The sequence below is a fragment of the Pelodiscus sinensis genome, chromosome 7 (assembly GCF_052426305.1).
Source record: "Pelodiscus sinensis isolate ZL-2025 chromosome 7, ASM5242630v1, whole genome shotgun sequence".
In the NCBI taxonomy this organism is placed as follows: domain Eukaryota; kingdom Metazoa; phylum Chordata; order Testudines; family Trionychidae; genus Pelodiscus; species Pelodiscus sinensis.
In genome coordinates this window covers 19111881-19139081 of record NC_143058.1, presented here as the reverse complement: position 1 = coordinate 19139081, position 27201 = coordinate 19111881, and the positions used below count along the sequence as shown (strand labels likewise).

At 40.3% G+C, this 27201-nt stretch overlaps 1 protein-coding gene across 3 annotated transcripts in view; it reads left to right on the top strand.

Annotated features, from left to right (window-relative positions):
* Nucleotides 1-27201, top strand: part of ZRANB3 (zinc finger RANBP2-type containing 3) — a 123948-nt gene that overhangs the window by 72791 nt on the left and 23956 nt on the right. For all 3 annotated transcript variants that reach the window (XM_089779711.1, XM_075933286.2, XM_089779710.1), the window contains 6 exons: nt 449-601; nt 10622-11090; nt 13307-13528; nt 17729-17820; nt 23197-23298; nt 25770-25912. In XM_089779711.1, the coding sequence (XP_089635837.1) occupies nt 449-601; nt 10622-11090; nt 13307-13528; nt 17729-17820; nt 23197-23298; nt 25770-25912 (1181 nt within the window). The remainder of the gene's footprint in view (nt 1-448; nt 602-10621; nt 11091-13306; nt 13529-17728; nt 17821-23196; nt 23299-25769; nt 25913-27201) is intronic.

Below are 27201 nucleotides of genomic sequence, written 5' to 3'. Positions count from 1 at the left end.
TTTTTTCCTATTGCACAGTGCCCTGTGGGTTTTGGAATGGGTGAGGGATGTTGTAAAAGGCACAAGGTGTTGCTTGTGGCTGGAAGAGTCAGAGCTGACCCTTGCCCACATTGAGAGCAGATACTATCAAGGTGCCTCACAACCCCAGCTATTCCAAGAAGTGTCACAAACCTATAAAGGCTTTGGGGAAGGGACATACGCTTATGTTATTTAAGTGTTGCAGTATTTATCAATAAATATTGACTGTCCCGACTGTCCCATTGCCAAGTAATCATAAAGTAATAGATTTCATCTTGACATTGTGGCACTAGTCAGTCTTAACAGAGGATGTGAACGATGATCACATGCTAGCTTTATAGATTGTTAGCTATTTTTTAAAAACACGTACTAAACTTGGGCAACTAAATTTACTCCAAAGTGTGAAATGATGAAATTCCTCTGTCTGCAGGCCAAAGTTACAGGCAGCACATTGAATGGTAAGAAGGAGAAACTGCAAGCTGAAGAAGGTGATAAGGAAAAGTGGGATTTCTTGAATTTTGCTGAAGCCTGGACCCCGAATGAAAGTATTGAAGAGATCAAGAATGAAGTTTTGTTCACTCATGTAAGGCAAGATGGATATATATCTTTATCTATGTTCTTATTTTCTAAAATAATTGCAATACTGAACAATTAATTGTGGTTCAAATTAAAAGCTAAGCTGTCCTTCTTTGAAAAGAATTAAGTCTAAAGAAATAGACTTTTAGATTATTACTTATCTTCTCTTCCCTATCTTTTTATTTCAGTCTTCTTTTGCTCATTTTGCAGCCATTTTTCCTTTTTTTTTAGAATGGGTTCATGTGGGGTTGTATGAGTGCCTATTTTCTTATCCATCCTCATTAGGTATATTGACCTAGTGAACCTGTAAGATTATTAGACTGTAGAATGGCTTCTCGAAGCTAGTGGTAGAAACACCATCACCAAAGACCTTTAAAACTAGTCTATTGAAAAGTAGGGATGTAAAATCTCATCTAATCAGTAAACTAGTTAAATGTTAAGTTTAACCAGTTAAGCGGAATCCTGCAGGGGGGTGGAGGGAAAGGGCTGTCACTTCTGCCAGCTCCCTTTGGCTGCTGGTTCAGGGCTGCCAGCTCTGCCAGGCCTTCGGGGCTCCTGCTCCTGGACCCATGGGGTTGCTGGCTGTTGACCTGCTCCACAGTGGGCTGGCAGGACTGGAGTAGCCCTATACGCATGGCAGGCCATGGGCAAGGGGCTGCCCCAGGGCACCTGTTAACTGGTTACTATACACATCATCCAGTAAGGGTGATGCTTACCAGGTAACCAGTCACATCCCTAATGGAAAGTGCTGAAGAATATGCTCTAGGGTCATATAATCCATTTATACCAGTGAAGTACTGGTCACAAGCCTTTTTCTAGCATGATCTCCAGGTACTGTTTAATGGTTAGGAGCACTTTTAGTTTATAACTTAATGCTGAAAAGCAAGTTATGATTACAGTTAAAATTGACCAAAGTCCATCCCTACAATAAAAGGTCTTGTTCTGTAATCCATTATGTCCTTTAAATTATTGCAGCATGCTTTTTAGTCATATAATATCTAAGCATGCTGTAATATTTATGTTCAGTCTAGCTCAGTGAAAAAATGGAGTGATGCTAAATGGCATTTATCCGGGCACTCATAGAGGAGCATGTGACACGGGATGAAAGTATATCATCCTAATAGCAACTAAGACAACTTGAAATTTGCATTTGTTGTTAAAAGCCGATAGATGAGTTTATTACTTTTATACACAAAGAAATGAATGCAAATAATCCAATTGCCTTCTAAAACTATTTGTGCCTACTGTACATTAGGTTTTAGCTTTCTCTGTGCTAGTTGAAGGGAGATGAGGGAAAAGTAAATCTTCCCAAAGATTATACTTGATTTAATGATAAGTTTGTATATTAAAAAATGAAGTTTAGAGATTCTCAAACAATAGAGGAAACTTGTATGTACAGATCAATTTGATTTTTTTCCAAGATTTCACAATTTTATCTTAGCTCGTCAGTAAAAATTAAATTATTAAAGCTTGCAAGTTCCTTTGCTGTTCTGTTTAAACTTTTTATCTGCTATCATTTAATAATTACAATACTACAAAAGTCAATTTTCTAGAGTATTCGAGTTCTTCTTTATGAACAAACTATAGGTTGAACCTCTCAAATCTGGGACTCTCTCTGGTCCTGCGATATCCATGGTCGAGTAAGACCACGGATGTTCCTGGACCAAACAGTGGGGCCGGTGGTGGTCAAGCAGTCCCAGTCTGGGAACCCTTGCTATCAGCAGAGCAGGCAGCAGGGTGGGCAGCCCAGGCTTTGATACCCGCAGCCAAGCCAACATCAGTGGTGCCAGCAGCAGTGTGGGGAGCCCGGGAGCAGGGCCAGAGGCCAGCAGGAGAGCATTAGTCTCCTTTGATTTTGCAAACTCCCTGGTTTGGGACCACTCAGGTTCCACTGGTGCCAGTCTAGGAAGTCCAACCTGTATATGATTTTCCTGTTGATTTTTCTTTGACTAATTGATTAGTTGAGAGAGTCTCTTACAAAATGTACAAGCCACTTGTTGAAAACAGTTGATCACCTGAGAGGAAATTAAATTGGAACCTCCCCATTATGATGGATACACTCATCTACTTTGCTTCTTTATATTTGTTCGCTGTTTTTATATTCTGAAACATTACCAGCTTTGTGAAGATTTTCAAACTTGACTAGTGATATTCGGATGCTCCCTCTTTTGTTAACCTAATTTGAAACACCTTTAAGAGGTCTGTTTCTTAGAGGATGGGTGCATAGTATTTCCTCTCAATCTGGTTTCTTGAAGATGTCTCAGATTGGGCCCCCAGAATCAACAGTAAGCTTTATGAATCTTGCTCTTCAAATATATTGAATTTATTAACTTAACACTGAAATGCAGCTACTTCTGCAATGGAGTGTACAAATTAGGTGTACAGGCCAACCAATGGTACACAAGACTTTAGGACAGGTAGTAAATACTACTATATGAAATTGAAACTGTATTTTAGACTGGCACAATGTAATTGCCACATTGACTCTTGCTATGCTAGTAAGCCAAGTCTAATACATCTGACCTACCCTTGTGAAAAGTGCCAGTGGTGTTAGAATAAACAGAAGATAGTATCTCCTATCGAACAGGGTTAATCTAACATCATGCAGGAGCCTTGGTCAGTTCAATCAGTAGTTCACAATCTGCAACCTGGGGGACACGTCAGCACTCGTGAAGTCCATGTAACATCTCAGAGCCGTACAAGTAGTGTGTGTATACATATACAGCCTCGCTCCGAGTTATGAGCTGTTCGTAACTCGGACCCTATTGAGTTACATGCGACCACACTGTTAGTAAGCGCGGGTCGCATTTGTAACTCGGGGACCGCCTTTACGACTGCTCCCATTCACAACTCGGGGAGCGGCTGTATATGTATAATAGTTTGTATGTATGTGGACCAGATAACACAGAGAGAGCTTCATATCCAGCCCACAGTGGTAAATAAGCTAAGAATCACTGATTCAGAGGAAAGAGTTTCCTCCTGCTGAATCACCGAGATATTTTGCTGCAGCACCCGTTACTTGGGAGAACTCTAGATACTAAGTTCCACCCCTCTTAGTGTATGAGTTCTGATAAGTTTATAGCTCAAGGTCATGCTTCTGCAAGCCAGGAAAACATTGCAAATAGCATTGGGGACATAACTGTGAAAGTATAACGATTATACGATAATGTAAAAAAAAAAACTATGCTGAAGAGTAGCTGTGCTTTATGGAAAACTTTTTAAAAATGTTATCCACCATCATTAGTTTGATATGTCATATTTTCTGTATCTCTCTTACTCTGGCCTTGTGATACCCTTGTTTTTGAAAACAAGGTATTTTTTGTCTGATAATTCCAAATGAACCTAAAATACAATCCTCTTTTTTACATCACAGTTGTTCTGGAAATGACCAAAGATCCATTACTTTCACAAGTGTCCTTATTTATGCAGGCAGGAAGACATCTGCATAAATTAGAATTAATAATTATTTACTAGTATGTGAAGATGTAATAATAAATAACACTTATATGATATATACATAACTGTTTCAAAACTCAATATTTTCGCATAATATCCACAATTCCCAAAGATACCAGTAACCAACAAGTGTTTTTTTCACTATCTGGATATTATTCATTAGGAGATTTTCCTCGTGTTTCTAGAGTCCTTAACTGAAATAATTTCTGTTTTTCTTCATTTAAATCATTGTTCTGGAATGAGGCTGGGGATGAGAGGTTCAGTATGCAGGCTGCCCCCGGGAGAGAGGATAACCCCAGCCCTCTGTCACTGCTGCAGCTTTGGGGCCAGGTTAGAAGTGCTGATGCAGCTGAAAAGGGCCCAGCTGTGAGAGAAGTGCATGTTCCCCGGTTAGGGGACAGACACACAAAGATAAACTGTTTGATAGACAGTATCAAAGAGATCTACATCTATACCTACAATTATCTATACCAGTATCAAAGAGGTCCACGTATGGCCCAAAAAATCATGATGTTCATCTGTTTTAGAATCAATAGACATCTTTGGCTGAGCTAATTTGCGGTAGATATCAAAAAAACTTGATAGATGTCAGGTGGCTGATGTATGGCTTTAGAGAGGGAGCTTAGCTTGTGCTTTATTGCTTCAGGCAATAGCAGTGAGTGGGTTACTTTTAAGTTTGAGTTAAACAGCATGGTCAGGATATTGCTCATGATGTTTGTATCCTGGTTCATCATTCATCATTGTTTTGTGTAGCTGTCTGGTGCCATTGCATCTGCCTGATCTGTCACACTCTTAACTGAAACTCTGTTTGTGCTTTCTCATTTTACAGTGTCTTTGAGATGTTACCTGACTCGCACTCAGTTTTCACTCTGTATACAACATTAAGTTGCCTCAAGTAGTATAGCTAAATCTGCTGAACCCTAGTAAATGCCATACAGAACTAATAAGAGTCTGTCTCTGGTGTAAACCTTCATTATTGCCCTTCTTCAGAATGCATGCCACCATGTAAAAACATATTTAAACAGGGGAGGAAATATTTAAATTGATGGATAAATAAGCAATTTTCATTGCACATTTAGTTTGTTGAAATGCATTGAAATATTAATTTAAATGACTTTGGATTTTTATCAGTATTTATTATTATAAAATTTTTTTGTCAAAATAAACCTCAAACAAGTAAATGCACTTGATCTGACTTTCAGAAGTATCAAGTACTGCTTATGTGTCCTGAATGAGTATTGGTACTGAGACTTGAGTCTCTTGATTATAACTGTTTCCTGGAACCACAGGCTTCTTAGCCTTTTTCTGCTGGTGTTTCCCCATTGGAGGACATTGAGGAAGATTCCCTTTACAGATGTGGGAATCTCCTCTACAACCATTCAGAGGGCCATACTTCAGTCAGGGTACGACTAGACTGCTGGGGTATGGGTTTCGGGATACCAGAGGTATCCCAAAAAAACTCTTCAGTGTCCAAGGAATGCGTTTACTCTTCCGCTTTCTTTTGCAGAAGAGCAAACGTGCTCTTTTGGAAGCCCCTGTATTCCTTGTTCTACGGAGAAGAAGGGGGCTTTCGAAAGAGGTTTTTTTTCCGACATTTGGCCCCGTCTAGACGAGCCAAATGTCGGAAAAGCCTCTTCTGATAAAACTATTGGAAAAATGTAGAGCGCATTTTACGTAGCTTTTTCCGACAAACAGATGTAGTCTAAACATACCTTCAGAGTCCTCATCCATGATGGGGATGGTGGGATCAGCTCCCGGTCCACCCTTTCACATATACCAGCTCCCAAGTGGCCATAATGAGATCCTTGGCAGCACATTGGCAGCAGTTTGCAAACACTCAAGCTCCCTTGCACTGAGAGGCATGGATGACATTCTCCTCTACTGAACCCCACACCCTCCAACACAAAGAAGCTTTTGAAGAACGGGACTAGGGTGGTTAGGGAGGCCACCCTTCAAACTCTTATTTCATCCTGACCTCTCAACCATAGCCATAAGTAGTCAACAATTTTGCCACTTTCTGGAGTTGGTGAAGATGGTGGCTGACATGTTTCAGATACTTCTTGAGGGCATTGAAGACTCACAAAAGTTCCTGAAATATCTGCAGTGGAGAAACTGCTTTGGAATCACTTCAAATGGGGCACCCATAGAGATACAATTCAAAGAAGAATAGGTTATTCACCCTGTTGAGCAACTGTAGTGGTACTTTGAATGATGGGCAATACTGAATTCCACTGAGGATTATGCACATGCACCATGTGCCCGAAGCTGGAATTTTTCAAAGTAGTACAGTATTGCTCAGTGGCCCACACACACATTCTTACATTGCCTCATGGTTTCACTCAAGGTGAAAAAGATGGGGGGTGGACCATCCACATCTCCAGTTTCTTCTCACAACTGCATGGACAGAAAAGGAAATGAGGATGGTTTGTGCACATAGTCCTATATATCCTTCATTGTATAGCATGATATTTTATGGAGCACATGCGTGGGCTGAATGAGTACTGACTGCTAACATAAAATCTCCAATGACATGGGCTCATGAAGCACATGAGCACCTGAAGTGGAACACCCCTAGTGACACAGAACTCAAAGAACTACAGATACTGCACAAAATGAGTAACCTCTTTTTTTTTCATGATTTCATATGTTCCTTTTTTAAAGTGAAATGAAAATGATCCATCCTTGGTTTGATGTCTTCCACTATGATAAAAAAAGGCCTCTCACCTTAGAGATACATTTCTTGAGACCTTGGATTAACCTACTTTCAACATCTATCAAGATGCTGCCCCCTCCCGCCTACCCCCGGTAGAAGGACTGTCAAGTGATTAGATTTTATATTGGAACTTGTGAGAGGGATTCTGTTCCTAGCTCTGCCACAGATTTCTTGTATGACTCTACGTATTTAGTCTCTCTTCCTCATCTCCTATCTGTAAAATAGCGATACTAGTATTTCCTTATCACAGAAGTCTGATGAGGATGAAATTACAGAAATGTAAGTCTGGAAGGGATCTTGACACGTCATCAGGTCCAGTTCCTTGCACTGAGGCAGAACTGGGTAAATTTAGACCATTCTTGACAGGTGTTTGAACAGCTGTTCTTAAAAACCTCCAATGACTAGGATTCCATGACCTTCTTTAGAAACCTACTTCAGAACTTAATTATTCTTATAGTTAGAAAGTGTTCTTTAAACTGTAAATCTCCATTTTCTTTGCTGCAAATTAAGTCTATTACTATTTGTCTGTACCTTGAGTGCACATGGAAAACAGTTGGTGACTGTCCTTTATAAAATAACTTTCTTCAAATACGTTACAAGCTATCACATCTGCTTTTCTTAAGACTAAATATAGCTAGTTTCTTTAAACTTTCATTGTAGATCAAATTATCTAAATTTGTTATCGTGTCTGCTGCTATTCTCTGAACTCCAGTTTGTTCACATCTTTCCTAAAGTATGGTGTCCAGAATTGGACACAGTACTTCAAGTGAGGCATAGAGCAATACACTTAGTTCTTCGAGTGCTAGCTCTTATCAATCCCAACCAGGAGTATGTGCGCCTCGTACACAATTGTCAGGTGTTTCTGCTAGCGCAGGGTTCAGCAACCTCTTCAAACCAAAGAGCCAAACTGTATCAGAAGTCAGAACAAGTGGTCAACAAAGAACCATATAAGAATGCTGATTTGCATGACTGAAAATATACAATGTAATACTATTGATAATTGACATAATGATTAATAATACCATAAATGAAACATTGTACTCACAGACTTTATTTAATGGGACTTCTGCTGCTGCATCTTTTCACACATTTCTTTGAAGTTTACATCATAACTGGCCAAATCCAACTTCATTCATGAAATTAGTCTGTCTTCTGTCAATCTTATGGCAGGGGGCTGGTGTTGTGAGGATGCAGGAGGGTTGTGGAGTACAAGGAGTTCAGGGCAGGAGATTGAGCTGAGTCCATCACACATCTAATGTTGGGGTGTGTAGAGGTGCAGGAGTGTTGTGGAGGGGACTGGTGATGTGGGGGGGCAGGAGTCCAGGGATGTGGGGATGAGCAGGACTCAGGACAACAGGTTCAGGTGTATGATGGGCTCAGAGTTGGTGTGTGCGGGGGTGCAGGAGTGTTATGATTCTGTAACCAGGTGGGGGCTGGGTCCCAAATGGGGGCTTATTGGCCAGGCTTCATTTTTAAATCAAGTAAAAGATTATGTCCAACACAATAGGTTTCAACGTTGTCTTGATTTATGGCAAGAATGGGGAACCTTTTTTGGGTCAGGGGCCACTGACGCACAGGAAAATCAGTTGGAAACCACACAAGTGAGAAGCAAAAAAAAAAGAAACTCCAACCTCCCCTCTCCCCCTAACTGAAATGCCTCACTCCCCTGGTACTCCAGCCCTATAGTGGGGTGAGGGGCAGGGAGGACTGAGGTTCAAGGCCTCAGGCCAGATTTACTCTTCTGGGGTTTCAGGGTTAGTGGATATTGTGGGCCCCCCTAGGCTCTGGGGTGGGGCCAAAAATGAGATATTAAGTGTGTGGGACAGGGCTATCAGTGAATGGGATAGGGATAGGAGGGAAGGACCTGGGCGGGAGGAGATGGTGCGTAGGAGGGAGTGAGGGTGCCAGGTCCAGCCAGGGATCAAGCTGGCTGTCTGGGGGAGGGAGAGGGCAGAGAGATTCCGGTCAGGTGGGAAAGGCAGGGGGTGTCTGGCCAGAGAGCTGGGGATAGGGAGGATTTTGGCCATGAGGCTTGGGGCAGGAGGGATTTTGGCTAGGGGGCAGGGGCTGTGTGGCCAGGAGAAGTGAATGTCGGGGTGAGGATCTGGAGGGGCACTTACACAGTGCCTGCCATGAGGCACGCAAACAAGTAACACACCTTCTATTCCCATTCCCCGGAAGCCTCCTGGAAGGATTCTCAGGGGAAGCCTCCAGGGAAGTGTTTCTCAGAGGGATGATAAAGGCCAGTGCACCCGGAGCCATTTTGGCTGCTTATTTCCCACATGCAGAGGGAAGGAGAAGAGCAGTGCACCAAGACTTTTTTTGTTCTGCTTGTTCCCTGCAGGCTGGTTCCAGTGCAGAGCCTTGAGACTTTGTCCCTGTCTGTCTGTCCACCTCCCACCCCCCTGGGAAGCCGGAACTCCACTCTTGCGGGGGGAGGGGGGAGGCTGTAAGGTGGTAGCACCAGTGCAGGCTCCCTGCTGCTAGGGTTGCCAGGTGTCCGATATTTACCCAGACAGTCTGGTATTTTTGCCTCCTGTTGGGTAAAAAAAAAAAAAAAAATTTAGAGAATACCAGAAACCTAAAATGTCTGGTGTATTCTGATTGTTTTTCCCCAGCCAGGAGGCGAAAATGCTGGGCACCTGGCAACCCTACAAACACTCAGCGCCCGGCCCCCACCCTCCCGGCTCCCAACACCCCCAGACTCCATGCTTACCTGGTTCCGCAACGTTGCTGGCACAAAATGGCTGCCGACCAAGGGGAAGCACTCACTATCCCTACATTCATTCTGAAAGGGTATATGCTGTTTTAATGTTTTTTTTTTTTTTCTTCTTAATGAGTCTTGGAGTCCTTTTTTTTTTTTTTTTCTCTCTCTCTCTCTCTCTCTCCTCAACAACTTTGGTTTCTTCCCCCTGCCTCCCCCCCGCTTTATTTTCCTTCAACAGAATTTTTTCCCGTTTTTGGGGGGGGGGGGGGAGGAGTATTTTTGTTTCAACCTTCTTTCAACCCTGCTTGCTGCAGGAGGGGTGGGACGGCTGAGTTGGGGCTCCAGAAGAAACCTATCTAGCTCCGTAGAGAGCCATATTTGGCTTATGAGCCATAAGTTGCAGATCCCTGCGCTAGCAGTACTTGTTTGATTAGATATGGAGCCACATGGAGTTATGCCTTCATGGCTGTGTACATAGGTCTCTGCCAATGCACTTCAATTCCTTCTTACCACCAGTGACAGTCGTTAGACCTGCTTTCTTCTTTGGCTATGGCAAACAATCCTCTAGTAGACTGTCCTGTTGTACTTGTAAAGGCTTTATTTAGAGTAAATTTTTAAAGTAGTTTTTATAGCTAGATAGCTAGGTTTCTATTGGGATCCCACCACCATGTTCTTTCCCTCCTGGAGACCAGGGCATATACCACACTAACAATTCTGTGCATTTTTACTCCACTTATGCTGATTTAAAATTTTGACGAGTATATTATTTAAAATATAATAGTTCAGAAATAATATTAAATTGATTTTAAATTAGAGATGTGAATGGTTAACTGACAGGTGGGAGGCTGCTCCTACCCAGCTAGCTAGAGCAGCTCCCCACCCACCCCGGTTTAAGCCGTTAACTGGTTAGACATAACAGTTAGCCACTTGACTGATTACACAGGATTTTAAAATTTTAAATTGAGTTTGTCATTAAAATAGAAAGTTTGCCTTTTTCTTTCTTCTAATTATTTTTTTAAAAAATACCTCAAATTAGAAAGTACAAAAAAATTGTAATTGAGTAAAAGATATTACAACTTGAAACAGGAGAATATATCTACTTAAGGAATTTTGGAGATATAGGTTTTCTAATGTTTGTTTCCCTTCCCTAGTTTGAAAAAGAAAAACAACATGACATTCGTTCCTTCTTTTCTCCAAAACCATCTACTGAGAAAAAACGCAAAATTGACTCTCTGGATAAATCACTGAATTTTAGCTTAGGGGATTTTAAAGTCACATCGGGAATGGAGATAGAGGGGAGCAAGCATATGAATTCCAAAGAAAGAATTGATGTGAACACAATTTGTTATGAAGATGACAGTGAACCTGAAGTTAAAAGACCAAGAGCCATCAGTACACCAACAGGAAGCAGCTCCAGTAAGAAAAAGAAAAAATCTTTGTCTGGAAAAACAAACTTTTTGTATACAGAAAAAATGGATCATGGTATTTCTGATGGCTTACCGTCTAATTCAAGGGAAAAAACATCTTCAGCCAAAGCCTGCTGTTGTAGTCTTTGCACTTACACTAATAATTCATTACTAACTTACTGTGAAATCTGTGAATGTCCTCGTAGCAATGATGGTGAGTAACTCATGTTGCACACTGCAACTGAATAGTCATATTTGTATTTTGTTTTGCTTCAGATATTATGTTTTTGTAATGAAATACATGAGTATTTAAAAATTCAGACAAAATATGAAGAACAAAATCATCACATGAGTTGGAATCTTTGAAAATGTCACCTGATTTTGGTCAGGAACTTATTTCTGAAAGTTCTTGTGATCTGACATTAACTTAGCACAAATCAGGGATGTAAGCGATTAGTCAACTAACCGATAAGCAAATGCTTATCGGATAGTTGACTAAAGACTCAACTAATCACTCCCCCCCACCCCCCTTACTGCCTCTATCAGAGAGAGGCAGCTAGGTTGGGGAGCAGGATCAAATGCTGGGGGAAGCTGGTTTAAACAGAAATAATAACAGTTACTGCCCTTATTTTATTTTTGAAACAACATAATCAACTAAAGGACATCTTTTAAAGTTCAGTTCTCACTAGCAAAACAGAAAATGACCCTTAGACAATTACTGGTCCTGCTGAGCTTATTGTACAATGTACAGTTTTTATTCACCATATCTACTGTTTTATATTTCAAAATTAAGATGCATATATAACCTGCATGTCTGTACCTCTTTAAAACTAACTATTAGCATGTAAGAGGATCATATTAGTTTAGAGATGTTAAGTAGTGGTTAATAAGCTAATCGAATAATCGATGGAATTTCCATCGACTACTTGATTAGTCGAAAAGGGGGTTAGCTCCTGGGGACTCATGAGCCGGGACTGGGCAGGCTCTTAATACATTTAAAAGGCAGAGTCACAGCAGGGGATCTGGTGTGAGCCAAGACTAAGCAGTCCTGGCTTACACCGGATCCCAGACTGCTGTGATTCTGCTCTTACAGCTTTTAAAAAGCAGAGCCACAGCGGTCTGGGACCCAGCACAAGCCCTATGGAGATGGTGCTGGAAGGAACCAGCTTTTAAGTTGGCATGCCCCAGCACGAGCTCTTGCTCCCCACTCCTTGCTGCCTCTAATATACAGGCAGCAAGTCGGGGGGGGGGGGGGGGCAAGTAGTTGAGTAGTGACTTGGCTTATGGCTTACATTGCTAATTATTTTGCTACAGGGTTCTCATTAATGGACACAGTCCAGTTCTTAGGTGACACAGTTATAAAATAAATGCCATTACCACAGTTGGTATGATTGTTCACAGTTTCAGCAGTGGAGATCAAGGATAGTTTGTGTCATGGACTTGGAATATCTGTTCACTTCTCTGGCTGATACACATGGCTGATACACAGTGCCTGTGCAATGTCTATTCCATAGAGCAGGAGTGGGGAATCTGAGTCCTGGAGGCTGGATGCGGCCTCCAGCTTACCTGGATCTGGTCCCTGAGGCTCGGGGCTTCCCCCCAATATTGGGGAGCCGTCAATGATGCTCCAGTCCCCTGCAGAGATGAAGCACACAATCTACTAGCCTGGACCCCCTCCCCCCACCCCCCAAGGTTCTGGTGTGTGAAGGGAATGTAGGAAATGTCTTTCTGTTTTTCAGTCAGCGGGCCACATCAGTGAGAGGGGGATCCTCCAACTGATTTTTTTTTTTTTTTTTTTTTTGTGGGTCAGTGGCCCCCAACCCAAAGAAGGTCCACCCCTGCCATAGAGGACTGATGGCATTGGAAACACGAATCTGGCACGTCTCATAACCACTAAAATTGCCTTAACATTATAGACACTAAAATAATTATATTGGTTCTAATTGATTTCACAGACTTAAGTTCTGGTTTCTAAAATAAAATATATTTGCTGTGGGTAGGAGAGAGAGGAATCAATTGATCTATACATTTTCCTAAGATGAATAAGTACTGCATAAGTGGAAATTTACAAGTTGTATTGAAATGTGTTAATATTAGGAATAATATGCTGAATAATTATTAATTTTCAACTTCATGCAGATTAAATTATTTGTAATACTGATGTTTAAACTTAAACATTACAAACTTCAGGTGTTTAATAGTTTACAATTATTTGTTATTGTAGCCAATCTAAATCTAATTTCTTTTATGGCACAGCTATTGTTCAGAACTAACTGCTGGATTATTACAACCAAAATACATTTTATGATACTTTATATATCAAATATAAAATTAATATTACTACCTAATGATTACTACCTAATGATTATTTACTTACATATTTTTATAGAAATAAAGTAAAAATGATCACTTTGCTATGTTTAACTATAGATAAAAAGAATACAAATCAAATAAATGATCCTCCTATGCTGAGTGAAGGAGACAATGCATCACAGGACTCTAAAAATATCAAAGATATAGCAATATGCAATGCAGACCATGAGAGAGAAGACTTAGCACAAACATCGACTGAACCATCTGATGAGAGCACTGGAGAAATAGCAAATGTTGTTGAAAATGAACCTGAAGAATGTGTGCAAAAGCTTAAAGAAGGTAAAGAAAAATAGGATTCCTAGCAGAGCAAACCTACCATAACTGTTATGCAGAATTACGTTAAACATAAACACTGGGATATAGAATCATTTTTAGCAAAGTTTTGGAAACTGTATATTTGAAATAGAAAAGCTGATGTATGCAGAATGATAACTAGATTTCTGATTTTCACTGTAGTACAGCCACATGATTTGTCAGGTGGGTTAAACCAAGTATTGTCATCCAACTGTGGAAGAACCACAGATATACAAAGTATTGTTTACAGTTTGATTTTGGGTTATGAGACAAGTAAAACCTATGAGCAGCTGCCAGTTAGCAAACGCTTAGTCCATGTACAGTGTTGTTATTTTATTGAACTTTGTGGCTGCAGATACTAGTCTGTAGTTCTTATACACCACATAAATCAGAAACACACATCAGGATAAAAATATAAACGTCTTTTTCATTTCTCTTATTTTTCCTTTAATTTTCTCCTGCCCATCTTTTCTATGGGTTTTTTTTTACTTCATTTATTTATTTGTAGTAGCAGGATGCAGTGAATTTTTGAAGTATGCATCATTGTTCTTGATTGGCTTGTAGGTTTCTGCGGTCATACTGAGCGGTTACTCGGCAGTTAGATACAGAAGCTGTGTGATATGCAGAATGCCTGGTGTTCATGTTCGTTCTTACGGAAACAATTTTTGTCACTGTAAAACTATATATCATGTATGGCAAAGCCATGGGGAAAAAATGCATGATTTCACATTATAGTCACAGAAAACCTTGCTGCCACATATTAATATTTTGTTAGTTTGCTTTGATTTTGTTGCCTTTGAAATAGGATTAGATTAAAGCAAACTAGCAGACTCTTAATGCTCCTCAGCAAGGTACATATAAATGGCAAAAATTCATTGATACTTGGCGGTGGTGACTTTGCACAGTCTAGTAGTTGAAATAAATGACAAAATTCACAGGTTCCATGAAAATGACCACCATGACAGAACCTTATCCTTATTCAGTTTAAAGACTAACAAAACTTGTAGATAGTATCATGAGGTTTCTTGGGTACAACCCACTTCTTCAGATGACTGGAGTATTAGAAGCTCAAATCCAAGAATAAATAAGGGACGGTGGCAGAGGAGAAGAGGAAAAAATGTGGATTCGATTGTTCAGGTTACACGAAGCTGATAAAAGCAATTTGCATCTCTATAAGCACCCATTGGTTGGTTGGTTGGCTGAGTCATTAAGATGTGGAAAGTAGTGTGCGAGCCAGCAGATATCTTTATTCATTCCTCTCTGATAAGAATCAAACTTGTATATGAAGTTAAGTTCCAGCCCTTCCCTGTGTATTTGGCTTGTGGAATTGGCCTGAAACAATACTGTGACTTGGACATCAATTAATGAGTGGCCGAGCAGGTTAAAGTGTTCTCCAGCAGATTTCTGTGTGTTGCCTTTTCAGATATCTGATTTGTGTCCATTAATTCTTTTCCGTAGAGACTGTCCAGTTTGGCCAATATACGTGGCAGTGGGGCATTGCTGGCATTTGATGGCAGAGATCACATTAGTGGATGTGCAGTTAAATGAGCCTCTGATGTGGTGTTTGATGTGGTTGGGTCCAGTGATGAAATCACTTGTGTAGACGTGTGTACAGTGTTGGCACCAGGGCTGATTGCAGGGGTGGGATCCTGGATGATTATGATGTAGTGTCCCCACTGTCATGTATATTCGACAAACTGGACAGTCTCTACCCCATTTCTGATCTTCCACTGCACAGCTCTCCTATTCACGGAGTCATAGTGTGACTGCAACCTGACTTGCCCATCTGGCCAGGTCACTGTGTGATTTTTTTTCCCCTCTCTGCACAAGCAGCATCAGGCAATCCTCACATCCACTGCCCAGACTGTGTCACTCCCATAGTGAATCAGGTAGTCTTCTTGTTGATTGCTCCCCCTTCCCCAGTAGTGCCACTCTGTAGCCGATGGCAAAGAAGCCAGGCTGCTCCCTAAAGAGCCCAAGAGTGAGCAATTAAGGTATGGATTTTCACCAACCCTACTACTGTCTTCCCTGGACTACTTGAAATGTACAGACTTTACCATAGGGACATTGTTCCATGGCTCCAGGCCCCAGATCAGAAGGACCCCATTTGACAATGGGGAGCCCAAGGTATCCTAAAAAGCTGACCCTGGAGCAGGGAAAGGAGTGTATTTCCCAGCATTCCATTGGCAGCTAACAGGAAAGGGAGGAAGAGTGAGTGGGAGAACCTGTGAGTCATGCTGTGAATGGAGAGTTGACTGCAAGAAGGGGCTGGTTCTGTTAGTGGAAAATGTGTGCACAGGGTAATAGACAACTTTAGCCCAGTTCTCATCCTCAGAAGCCTTGCCCAGACAGAATATGGGGTACTAGTGGCTTTGGCATACTGCCCCTGAAAAAGGAATTGGATGTACTGAGTGGACATTGCACATCCAGCCTGAAGCCTATCCAGGGAGATACGTGGACCCCACCAGAAGAGGTTAATATATGTAAGGGAAGAAAGTCTCTATTAGAGGGCTTAGATGGCTTTAGATACAATGCCAGGCACACAGAAGAATTTGACTGTATTTCCGCAGCTGTGGAAGCAGAAATGGGCTTTTTTCCCCCAGATTTATCTAATATGCAGAAGGAAATCTAGCACCCACCTTCCAGATTTGAACAAGAGCGCTCAAGTTTAATGTGGGTTGTTGTTACATCATTTCTCCAAAATCAAATACTGATCCTCTGTAACTTATTTTAGAAAAAGTAGGATATAGTTGACCAACAAATGCTGGCATCTTCCCAGTGAAAACTGGGACGAGAGTTGTTATTTTCAGCTGCCACTAACAGCTGTTTGTTTGTGGGACAGTTTTAGAATAAGGATCTAGGTATCTTTCAGTCACACAAACTGAAAATTGTTCCACTTTATTGGATGCTGGGGAAGGGATTTGTCAGAACTGATCAGCATAGCTGCTGGCTGTGGAACTTTGAGTTGAGACCAGGACCATATACAAGTGACTGGTGAAATAAGGTGGTCCTGGAAACATAGCTATAGAGTGTCTAGATAAGGAAGGAGATAAATCTGTGGGTTCTCTCCCTTGATCACTGACATTTCTGGTCACTGTAGACACTGGTAAACCCACATAGGTGTACAGATCAGTGAGGAAAACTGGAGGCTGAAGAAGCTCCATAGAGCAGTACATACAGTCTTGCAGAGGTATGTAATCAAAGTGAAAAATGCTTGAGACTCAGAACCAGGTACAGTAAAACTCCGATAGTCCGGCATCCAACTGTTCGGCACTCTCGATACTCTGGCATCAAAATGCCAAGCACTCCTGACTAGCTGATTAAAAAGCCACCGCTCGGTATACGTGCTGGCTGTAACCAGACGGAGCATAAGCATGGGGCGGCAGGGGGAGTGGGATTGTGTTACAGTATGGAGAAGAGTGTTTTGCTTCAGCAAAGGGGAAAGGGGAGGAGGAGGATCAGGTTACAACACAGAGGAGACGGGAGAGGGACGGAGATTGTGTCCTGGCCACCTGTTAAGCCATGTAGCTGTACTGGACCTCCCGATTCTCCGTCAAATCTGATAATCCGGTACCACCTAAGTCCAAAAGGTGCCGGATTATCGGAAGTCTACTGTATATTGCAACACTGACACAGTGGGCCCATGTCTGAATGGGCCAATAATGACACTTTTAGGCCCACAAATATGTTTAGCACTGGGCCTACAAAAATGTTAATCTAGCCCTGCTTTAAATACAGTCTTGTAATGAATTACTATTGATATACAAATAGCATTCAGTTGCTGTAATCGGAGTCAAGGTCCTCTTGAGATAGGTCTGATATAAACACATAGAAGAACATGCCCCCTGTACCCTTACAACCTAAGGATAGAAAGTACAATAATAGAAAGGTGTCACATGCTAGAACAGACCAAACTGCTGCACAACAGAAGTAATAACTAGTATATTATACCATTAGAGACATCATTAGATATAAGTGTATTAGCAAGATAGTGCTTAATTTGCTAGAACCCTATCTAAGTTTTAATTCTAAGTACCACACTAAATATAAAATACTTTTATGTGGCTCTCATGACTTCTAGATCAGGTTAACCTGTTTCTGTTACTGATGTGCTTTTATTTCCTTTTTGTTCCAAGTAATGAAAATAGATGTATTTTGAAAAAAAAACTTTTACTATTTTTATAGGAATTGAAGATAACTCAGATACTTTTCCAGTGTATGTTGAGTTGAAGTTCTGTGCAAGCAGGAATACCGATAGAATTCATCTCTATACAACGGTAAGCATCACAATGCTCAATCTATAAAGGTTTCACATACTGGTATGCTTTATTATAGGAAAACATTTTACTTTGTAATAATAAAAGATTTTCAACATATGTATTGATATTTTAATTTTCTCACTTCATAAGGCCTGGGTAGCACCAGATGGTTGAATACAGAATGAAATAGACTATATATGTATCAGTAAAAGATTAGAAACATCTGTGATAGATGCTAGAGGTTTTTAGAGGAGCAGACATAGATAGTGACCATTATTTACTGAAGGCAAGCATTAGATAAAAACATAAAAAGCTGTAAAGAAAGCTTGACTGGCCCAAGCCATTGACATAAAAAAGCTCCAAGAGAACTACATAAAGTATGGGGGTGGGTCCATCACAACCATTCTTCGTGAAGAACAATCTGGTTTTAGGTGAGGTTGTTCATGCACAGATGCGATTTTCACCTTAAGAAGGATTATTTGAAAATGCCAGTGAATTTTAAGGAACTCTCTTTATTAATTTCATAGACTTTCAAAAAGCATAAAACGTGTAAACATGGATACAATGTGGAAAACTGCTGAGCAGTATGGAATTCTAATTAAACTTATCAACATAATGAAGGCATTTTACACTAACTCCAAATGTTCTATTAAAATTAATAGCAGATTAAGTAAGCCATTTGAAATTAAGGCAAGGGTGCATCAGGTTTCCATTCTTGTACTTGCTCCTCATTGATTATAGTCTGCAGTGATGTAAGAACAGTCTTCTACATATTGCACTTCCCTAAATTGGGACTCTGATCCAGCAGGATCATGGATATTCCTGGATCAGAGTCCTGGGTTCAGGAACCTAGAGGCAGAAGGGCCAGCAGCTGAGAGCCATGCTGGGCTTTTTCAGCCCAGCAGCACTGATGGTAGTGGGGCCACAGCAGGCTGGGACAGGCTGAGGCAATGTGGGATGGGGCCAGGGCTGGGGACAATTTCCCTCTTTCAGGACCAGTCAGGTCCTGAGGGTGCCAGACCAGGAAGGTCCAACCTGTACATGAAAATGCTGAAGGACTTCAAGGATGCACAAATGAAGAAGGCAAAACTGCAATTCAATGTAAAGAAATGTATAAACATAGTAATTGGAGATATGGATTTAAACATCAAACTCACGATGAATGTCTAGAAAGGGTGGGTTGATTCATATATCTTGGAAGCACAGTAAGCCAAGATGGTACACGCTCTGAGGAAATAAGGATAAGAATCGGCAAAGTGAACACAGCTTCTGGTAAACTTAGGAACATTTGAAAACTTAATACCATGTCCTTGCATACAAAATTAAGCATCTACTTAGCTGTCATTGTAACCATGGCAAGCTACAGCAGTGAAACCTGGCAACTTTACAAAACAGATGCTTAGAAGTTAGATACATTTCATCATAGTTGCTTGTGGAGAATATTAGGAGTGAGCTATGAGGAACAGTACTGATTATGGCTCTCTATAGGAAGCCAGAAGATTCACCAAGAAAGAGGAGTAGACCTAGGATGACTTGGAAGTATATGATTATTAACAACATAGAAGAATTTAATATGAAATGGGAAGACTTATGTCACGTGGCAGCTGATAAGCAAGTATGGAGAATGTGGGTAGCCCAGTGTGCTGAAATTATGGGATGGATTAAGGTCTAAAGTAATTTTTAATTAACTGAGCGGTAGAAAAATTAGGCTATTTGTCTTCTAGTTCTTATCCATCATGTCATAATAGTTCACTAAACATGAACTTTATGCTCTTAGCTTACAGATAACATTTTTTTCTCAATAGATATATTTTTGAAGGCTGATACATTGTATCATCTGTTGAAGTAAAAATGTTAGTGGTCTATAAGGTTTCTTCACTGTAAAATAGGATTTCATTACAAGTTAATAGAATGGCAAACTTTTTCTCTTATTTTGTAAAAATCTTGCCCATATAATTACTGCTAATGTGAGTTGAAGAATGCTTTTACAGGGCCTTCTTTCTGTAAAGGGAGTCTTTCTCATTGATATAAATAGACTCTGTATCAGGATCTTGAAAATGGTTCTATATAATCTAGATCAGTGTTTCTTAATGTGTGCTGTGAAATCACTTTAAGAAACACATTGCTTCCCGCAGCTCCCCTTGGCTGCAAAGGACAAAATGGAGCCAATGGGAGCTGCGAGGCTCCGTGGCTGCGGCACCAGTAAATAAACAAACCAGGGCAGCCAGTTAATGTGTTTCTCAAAGTGATTTCATGGCACACTTTCAGAAACACTGATATCTTCTGCTAAAGTGCTATCTGGTAACTTTTGAATATGCCACCATGTGCTGTTTGAGAACTGTTTTACCAAAAACAGTTTTCACCAATGGTCAGGAACCACATCATAGTCTTGCACCAAACTCTACCAGGGTGAAAAATAGAAATCCCTAGTTGGACTTGAAATTTGTGTTTACTTATATGACTAAGCCATCTTCCTTGATGAAAACTAGAAGAAAACTATTTTCTATTACTTTTTCATTGATTTTGGAAATATGTACAATTTAAAATTACATGTTTGTGTGACTCTGATTTGGTTTCTAAATCAAAAAGCTGTCTGAAAGGTCCAGCCCAGCAGGTATTGATCAACAGCTCGATGTCAGGATGGCAGTCGGTTTCTAGCGGAATGCCCAAGGTTCAGTTCTGGGACTGGTTTTGTTCAACATCTTTATTAATGACCTGGATGAGGGGATGGATTGCACCCTCAGCAAGTTTGCGGATGACGCTAAGCTAGGGGGAGAGGTAGATACATTGGGGGGCAGGGATAGAGTCCAGAGTGACTTAGACAAATTGGAGGATTGGGCCACAAGAAATCTGATGAGGTTCAACAAGGACAAGTGTAGAGTCCTGCACTTGGGACAGAAGAATCCCAAGTATTGTTACAGGCTGGGGACCGACTGGCTAAGTAGCAGTTCTGCAGAAAAGGGCCTGGGGGTTACAGTGGATGAGAAGCTGGATATGAGTCAACAGTGTGCCCTTGTAACAATGAAGGCTAATGACATATTAGGTTGCACTACGAGGAGCATTGCCAGTAGATCCAGAGATGTGATTCATCCTCTTTATTCGGCTCTGGTGAGACCACATCTGGAGTATTGTGTCCAGTTCTGGGCCCCCAATTACAGGAGGAATGAGGATGCATTGGAGAGGGTCCAGCGGAGGGCTACCAAAATGATTAGGGGCTGGAGCATATGACTTACGAGGAGAGGCTGAGGGAGTTGGGTCTATTTAATCTGCAGAAGACAAGAGTGAGGGGGGATTTGATAGCAGCCTTCAACTTCCTTAAGGGAGGTTCCAAACAGGCTTGGACAGAGGCTGTTCACAGTAGTAATGGATGTCAGAACAAGGAACAATGGTCTCAAGCTGTGGTGTGAGAGGTCCAGGTTGGACATTAGGAAAAACTATTTCACTAGGAGGGTGGTGAAGTACCAGAATGGGTTACCTAGGGAAGTAGTGGAGTCTCCATCCCTAGAGGTGTTTAAGTCTCGGCTTGACAAAGCTCTGGCTGGATTGATTTAATTGGGATTGGTCGTGCCTTAGGCTGGGGGCTGGACTTGATGACCTCCTGAGGTCTCTTCCAGCTCTGTGGTTCTATGATTCTAAATGGTTTTCAATAACAGCCATCTTTCACTTAGATAAAATATTAGTTGCTATTGTATACCAGTAAATGTTGGATCAGAGTTGTAGTCAGAAGTATTCTTGAAAATGTTCAAAAGGGTAATACAAATTTATTGGCAAAACATTCATAGATTCCAGGACCCAAACAGATCATTGTGATCATGTGGTCTGACCTCTTGTATTACACAGGCTATAGAACTTCCCCAAAATAATACCAGCATAAAACTATACCTTTTTAGAAAAACATCCAGTATTGATTTAAACATTGTAGTGTTGGAGTATCCACCACTGTCCATTGGTAAACATTCGACATATCAATAAAAATTATGACTATCCATTATTTCAACCAAAACGTCTCCTAAGTTTCAGAACAGTTAAGCAACTGTTGCCATCTGTGTAATGTTCTGAATAGAGCAAATTCAAGAAAACTCCCATTGGTATCCAAATCAGGTGGGAGTTAAAAAAAAAAAAAAAAAATTGGTAAACTTATTTTCAATTGTCATTTGAGCAGTTACTGTCAATGTTTCATTTTATTTCTCCTCTGCTTTTGGAAAGGAGCCATTTTTGGTCTAATGGACTATTTCATAACTATTAATTTTCGAACCAACTGTTGTGGTTCAGTAGCAACTACAATGTGGAACACCTGGATTCTGTTGTAGATCTCATCCTAAATGAAAGTTTTCTACTCTATAAATTAAATAAACCACTTGTTTAAATGAACGGGAAAAACAAATGTATTCATACCTTTACAGCCTCAAAGTAAACCTGTACTGCTTAAGCTGTAGAAATAAGTGTTTGACTCTGTGTGGAGCTGCCACTAAGACACATACTTGGCCCATGGATCGTTCATATTCAAGATCTGGGTTCTGCTATCAGTTCTGCCAGAAACAAGCTTGTGGAAGGGAAGCTCTTAGTTTTGTTTGTAAAATTAAGGTGATTATGTTTGCCTCCTAGAGCAAATGGTATGAGATCTTACTCATTTGGCAGTACACAGAACATAAACAATCAATAAAAGAGGTAAAATCAGAGCTCATATCCTGCTGGTCCCCAGATTAGTGTATCTTCTAAGCCAAAACTATATCTGGAGAGGGAGTCTCTCCTATGTACTGATATATATCATAGAGGTCTGGCTTCATTTTTCCCCAAATGAGCTCTTTTTCTGATCAGTCTTTCATGAACAACACTTTAGCCTGCATGGACTCTATATGATGGTTCAATTGTTGACAATTAGCTGAGAGAGAATTTGCTCAGAGCATAGAGGAGACACTGAGCATGCTTCACCATAGCATTTCCTGACACCTGATTTAAAGTGAAAGTCATTTTCTCCACTGTGAAGGAACAGTTTTACAGTCATCCCCTGTGCTATGCAATACAGTTGAGTTGTTAACTCGCTAGTAGATCTAATGTAGTGAAGTTGGTGCTTCAGATCTATTCATAGATTTTATATGTGTGTGTGTAGATTATGCAAATGTCTTTAGAGGTAAAATTCCAGTCCTCTTGTTGCAGTATACTACTATGAATCAGATTTCCTGAATTGACAATCTTGCTGTGCTTTTATATTCACTGTGCAAATAACCTGAATTTCTTCTAATATTAGGAAACTAGGTTGCTTAAGTAGCCACGTGGGAAAAAAATCAGTACTACTTCTATATTGTGCTAATTACAACTATAAACAAAAATAAAGGATTTGGATTCTTTCAGAATTCAATGGATTTATCAAAATTGTCTGTATTCTGTCTCCAGGATGGAAAGTCACTGAATTGTAATTTTATTCCATTGGATATAAAATTGGATAATTGGGAGGATTTACCAGAGAGTTTTCAACAGAAGCAAAATCGTTCATTGGTAAGAACAATATTTCAAATTTTACTATGGAAATAATGTAATGTTTAATTTGGATCTCTTTAGTTTTTATAAATGGAGAATATTTTGTTACCCTGCCTCAGGTTTCAGTTTCTGGTAACATTTTCTCAATGCAGCCAGATTTTATAAATGTTGATGTGAATGATAAATGTGCATTCTGTTACTTGGCAGATTATCACACCTCCTGTTACCATTTCTGTAGATAGAATCATCATCACATCAATTATTTTCTCCTTTACAGAATTAATAAGTGATGTTCAGAAGTTATTAAAATCACATAATATAAAGGTCATGTTTTAAGCGTTGCATACTGAGAGTAGAGAAAATAGGCTTGACTGCGTCACACTTGTTATACGTGTAGGCCGCGGAGTTCTCAGTGTTCTCTGTGGCCACCCTCGTCTCTTCAGATCAGTGTAGAGCATGACATGCTGAAACTTGTAAGGTCCAGGAATTTTGTCCCTATAATGAAGATTACATCCAAAATACAGCATTAGGACTCTTAGGTTCTAAGTCAAGTTCTCAGAATTTAAGGTAGCCTTGTAACATTGGAAACTTAATTTTTAAGATAGGGGTTTTTTTAAAAGCAATTTCCTATCTTCTTAGAAAAGCAAATTTAAAGTAAATTCTATCATGTGGAATCCTATTGATTCCCTCATGGATTATGACAAGGCTGGGACCTTTAAATATACTGAACAGATCTCAACCAATTGAGCTGATTACCTGGTAGCAGGATAAAGCTATTCTCTCCACTTGGATCAATTAACGGGTAGGAAGCTAATTTTGTCAAGGCTTTTCACAACTATTCACTAGCCAGTGAAGGAGTGTTGAGACTCAAGAATTCTGGATTCAGTTTCAGGCTCTGGAGAAGAGTGTATTTATGGTGCTTATAGACTCTTCTCCTGTTCTTTTCTGCTCCTGTTTCCCAGCACCATCTATTCTTGGGCCCCTCTGTTCCTGTTACCTCCTTTAAAAAGTTCCCGTGTTTCCGCCAGTGCTTTCTCGCCCTTTGCTGTCATGTTAGGTTACTACTATTGCATCACCAGTGTAGGAGAGAGTTTCCCTGCCCTCCATTCTTCTGTTCAGACCCTACAGCATTCCCAGCTGCTAGGAGGAGCAATTTCAGAGATGTTCAGCCTCGGCATAGAGCATGTTCAATTCAGTCAGCACATAAGCATTACAGGATGAGGGATCGTGCTCACTTGATAGAAGCCAGGAGATAATTCTTCAAAGATTCTAACAAACCTCTGCTGAGCACGTGCAAATTGAAATTTCTTGGTGAAATTTGGGTGGATTTTTGTAAGGCAGGAAAAGACACATTCCTAACACCCCAACATCAGTGTGAAATTTCCAAGTACCTGCCTTAAAATATGAAGATGCTAGAGCATCTCAGCAAAATGATTGTAAGAATTTATATATGGTCAAAACATATACTTTTTTCTGTCTTCATTCCCAGAAACAGCTTTCGCTGAAACTTTACAACAAATATTCAACCTCAGGCAGACACAGGACAGGGAAAATTTTACCCTGATCAGACCTTTGCATAAGAAACACTGAAATGTCCAATTTCATTATGTCCTTCCTTACTGCTCTAAGTCAGTGGGGGAGAAATCCTAATAGGTACTTATTTTCATTCCTTAATAAAATTAAGGAGGGAAGTTAGGAGGAAAGGAAAATCATTATGATGGCCTGTATGAAGAGTGGGCTTGTTCCTTTATATTGCTTCTGTCAAACCTGGAATAGTCTGTATATTTTTTTCACAAAGCCTAACCAGCTCATGGTTTAGTAGAAAATGCTCTTTCAACTCATTTGTAGTCATGCCATTCACCACTAGTACTGAAACTAGGCAATTTGCATTACAGATTTAGCATTGGATTTTTTTTTAAGTGAGACATGGGTTGTATCTGTGAACATGATTTCAGACTTTGTTCAAATAGTTTTTTCTGAGCCACAATTCCTTTTGAGAGCAATGGAAGTTTGGCTCAAATAAGAAAGGATGAACTGAGCTTTCTGTCTATATTTTTATGCTACACTAAGAAGGGTTTGCCAATATAACTAGTGAAGATGCAAAAAAAATCTTTTGCCAGTATAGTTAAAAACCTGTTCCTTAAACAAGATAAGTTAATCAGCAGAATAATTTTGTTCCAGCACATCTGTGTCTATATATATAATTGGGCTTTACCAGCATAGCTACATTAAGTGTGTGATTTCCCTTCCCCAAGCACCTTCTAACTGACATAGCTATATAGGAAAATATTTTAAGTTTAGATCCATCCCAAGACTTAATGTTTCGGCAGATCCTTTGAAGCTCACATCAAACATGATTGTCCCGGCAAGAAAACTTTTTTCCAGTTGACAAAATAATTTTAAATATAATAATCTAAAATATTTCAGTGTAGTTAAAGATTTTTCTTTAAATACTTGTGCTGTTGACCACTTGAGTTTCTTTTTACCAGATTCTGAGGTTTGTGAGAGAATGGAGTAGTTTAACAGCCATGAAGCAGAAAATTATCAGAAAAAGTAGCCACATCTTTTGTAGCCCTATTCTTGCTGCAGAAGAAATTTCTAAACAGCAGGCCAAGCTGAGCAGCACCAAAAGGTATGTTTTTTATTCCTTCCTCTTTTGTATTCATTACTGAAGGGGGGGGGGGGGAGGGGCAAAGATTTTTATCTAATGTTCAGGGGGATCATGTTGAAATATTAAACTGAACATTAAGCAATAACTTTTCTTATAGGCTTACCAGATACCTTCACAAAATATCCCAAATACAGCAGGGGGTGAATTGGTTGAGCAAAAAAAAAAGGCGGAGGGAAAGAAGGAGGGCAAACCAAACTTGTTAAGCAAAACAACAACAAAAAAAGCTGTGCTTTTAAATTCTCTCATGTCCCCGCCAGACGCAGCAGGGGAAAAATGGCTCCACTAGCCTTCTGTCCAAGAGAAACAGAAAATCACGTTATTTTCTTGGGGGGGAGAGACTACCAGACAAAAGAAATGCTTTCCGGACATTCTAGGTGAAAACTGGACACCATTTTTCATCTCCTTCTATCCTCATTTAATATTTCAACAAAATCATATTTGTGCCTTCATCTTTTGTCTTTCCTCCTGCAAATCCCTCATTTGTTATCTTTAGGTCCCAGGAGTCCGAATTTCAGTCTGCCAAAGTACATCATCTTGTTTCTCCAGGCTTAGAAGCAGGAATAAATGACTACAGGCAGTCCCCGGGTTACATGGATCCGACTTACATCGGATCCCTACTTATAAACGGGGTGAGGCAACCCCACACTAGCTACTTCCCCCCAGCAGACCAGAGAGACGCAGAGTGGCTTTTCTCAGCAGACACCTCAGCTTGAAAATAAAGGACTGGGGGAAGTGAGGTGTGGGAGAATAAAACTGAGCTCTGGAGAAATGTTTGGCTAGAGTTTCCCCTACAATATGTACCAGTTCCGACTTACATACAAATTCAACTTAAGAACAAACCTACAGTCCCTATCTTGTACGTAACCCGGGGACTGCCTGTACTTATGTTTATTTCATAATCCAGAATCTCCTTGTATGCTTTCTCAGCCTCATCTCTGTCGTGATTTATTTCATCCTCAAATGCCAGGGTTTTTTTAGTATTCTTGTATGTAAGGTGCCAGTCAGTGGTTAAATCTAAATGTATCTCTTCTGCCTCCTTTCTTGGGTTACAGCTATGCTTTAAGCAGCGGGATCATTTGCAGCTCATGTAAATGTACCAGTTGTAGCTTTTCATCTCGGTGAGGATACAGTGGCACAGGTGGTACGTGCCCACCGAACTCTCATGCTCACATTGCTAGCCCATGCTGAAATACATGCTGTCACATGCACATTTCTGTAGTATCAGAACTAGGGATATTAAATTTAGATTA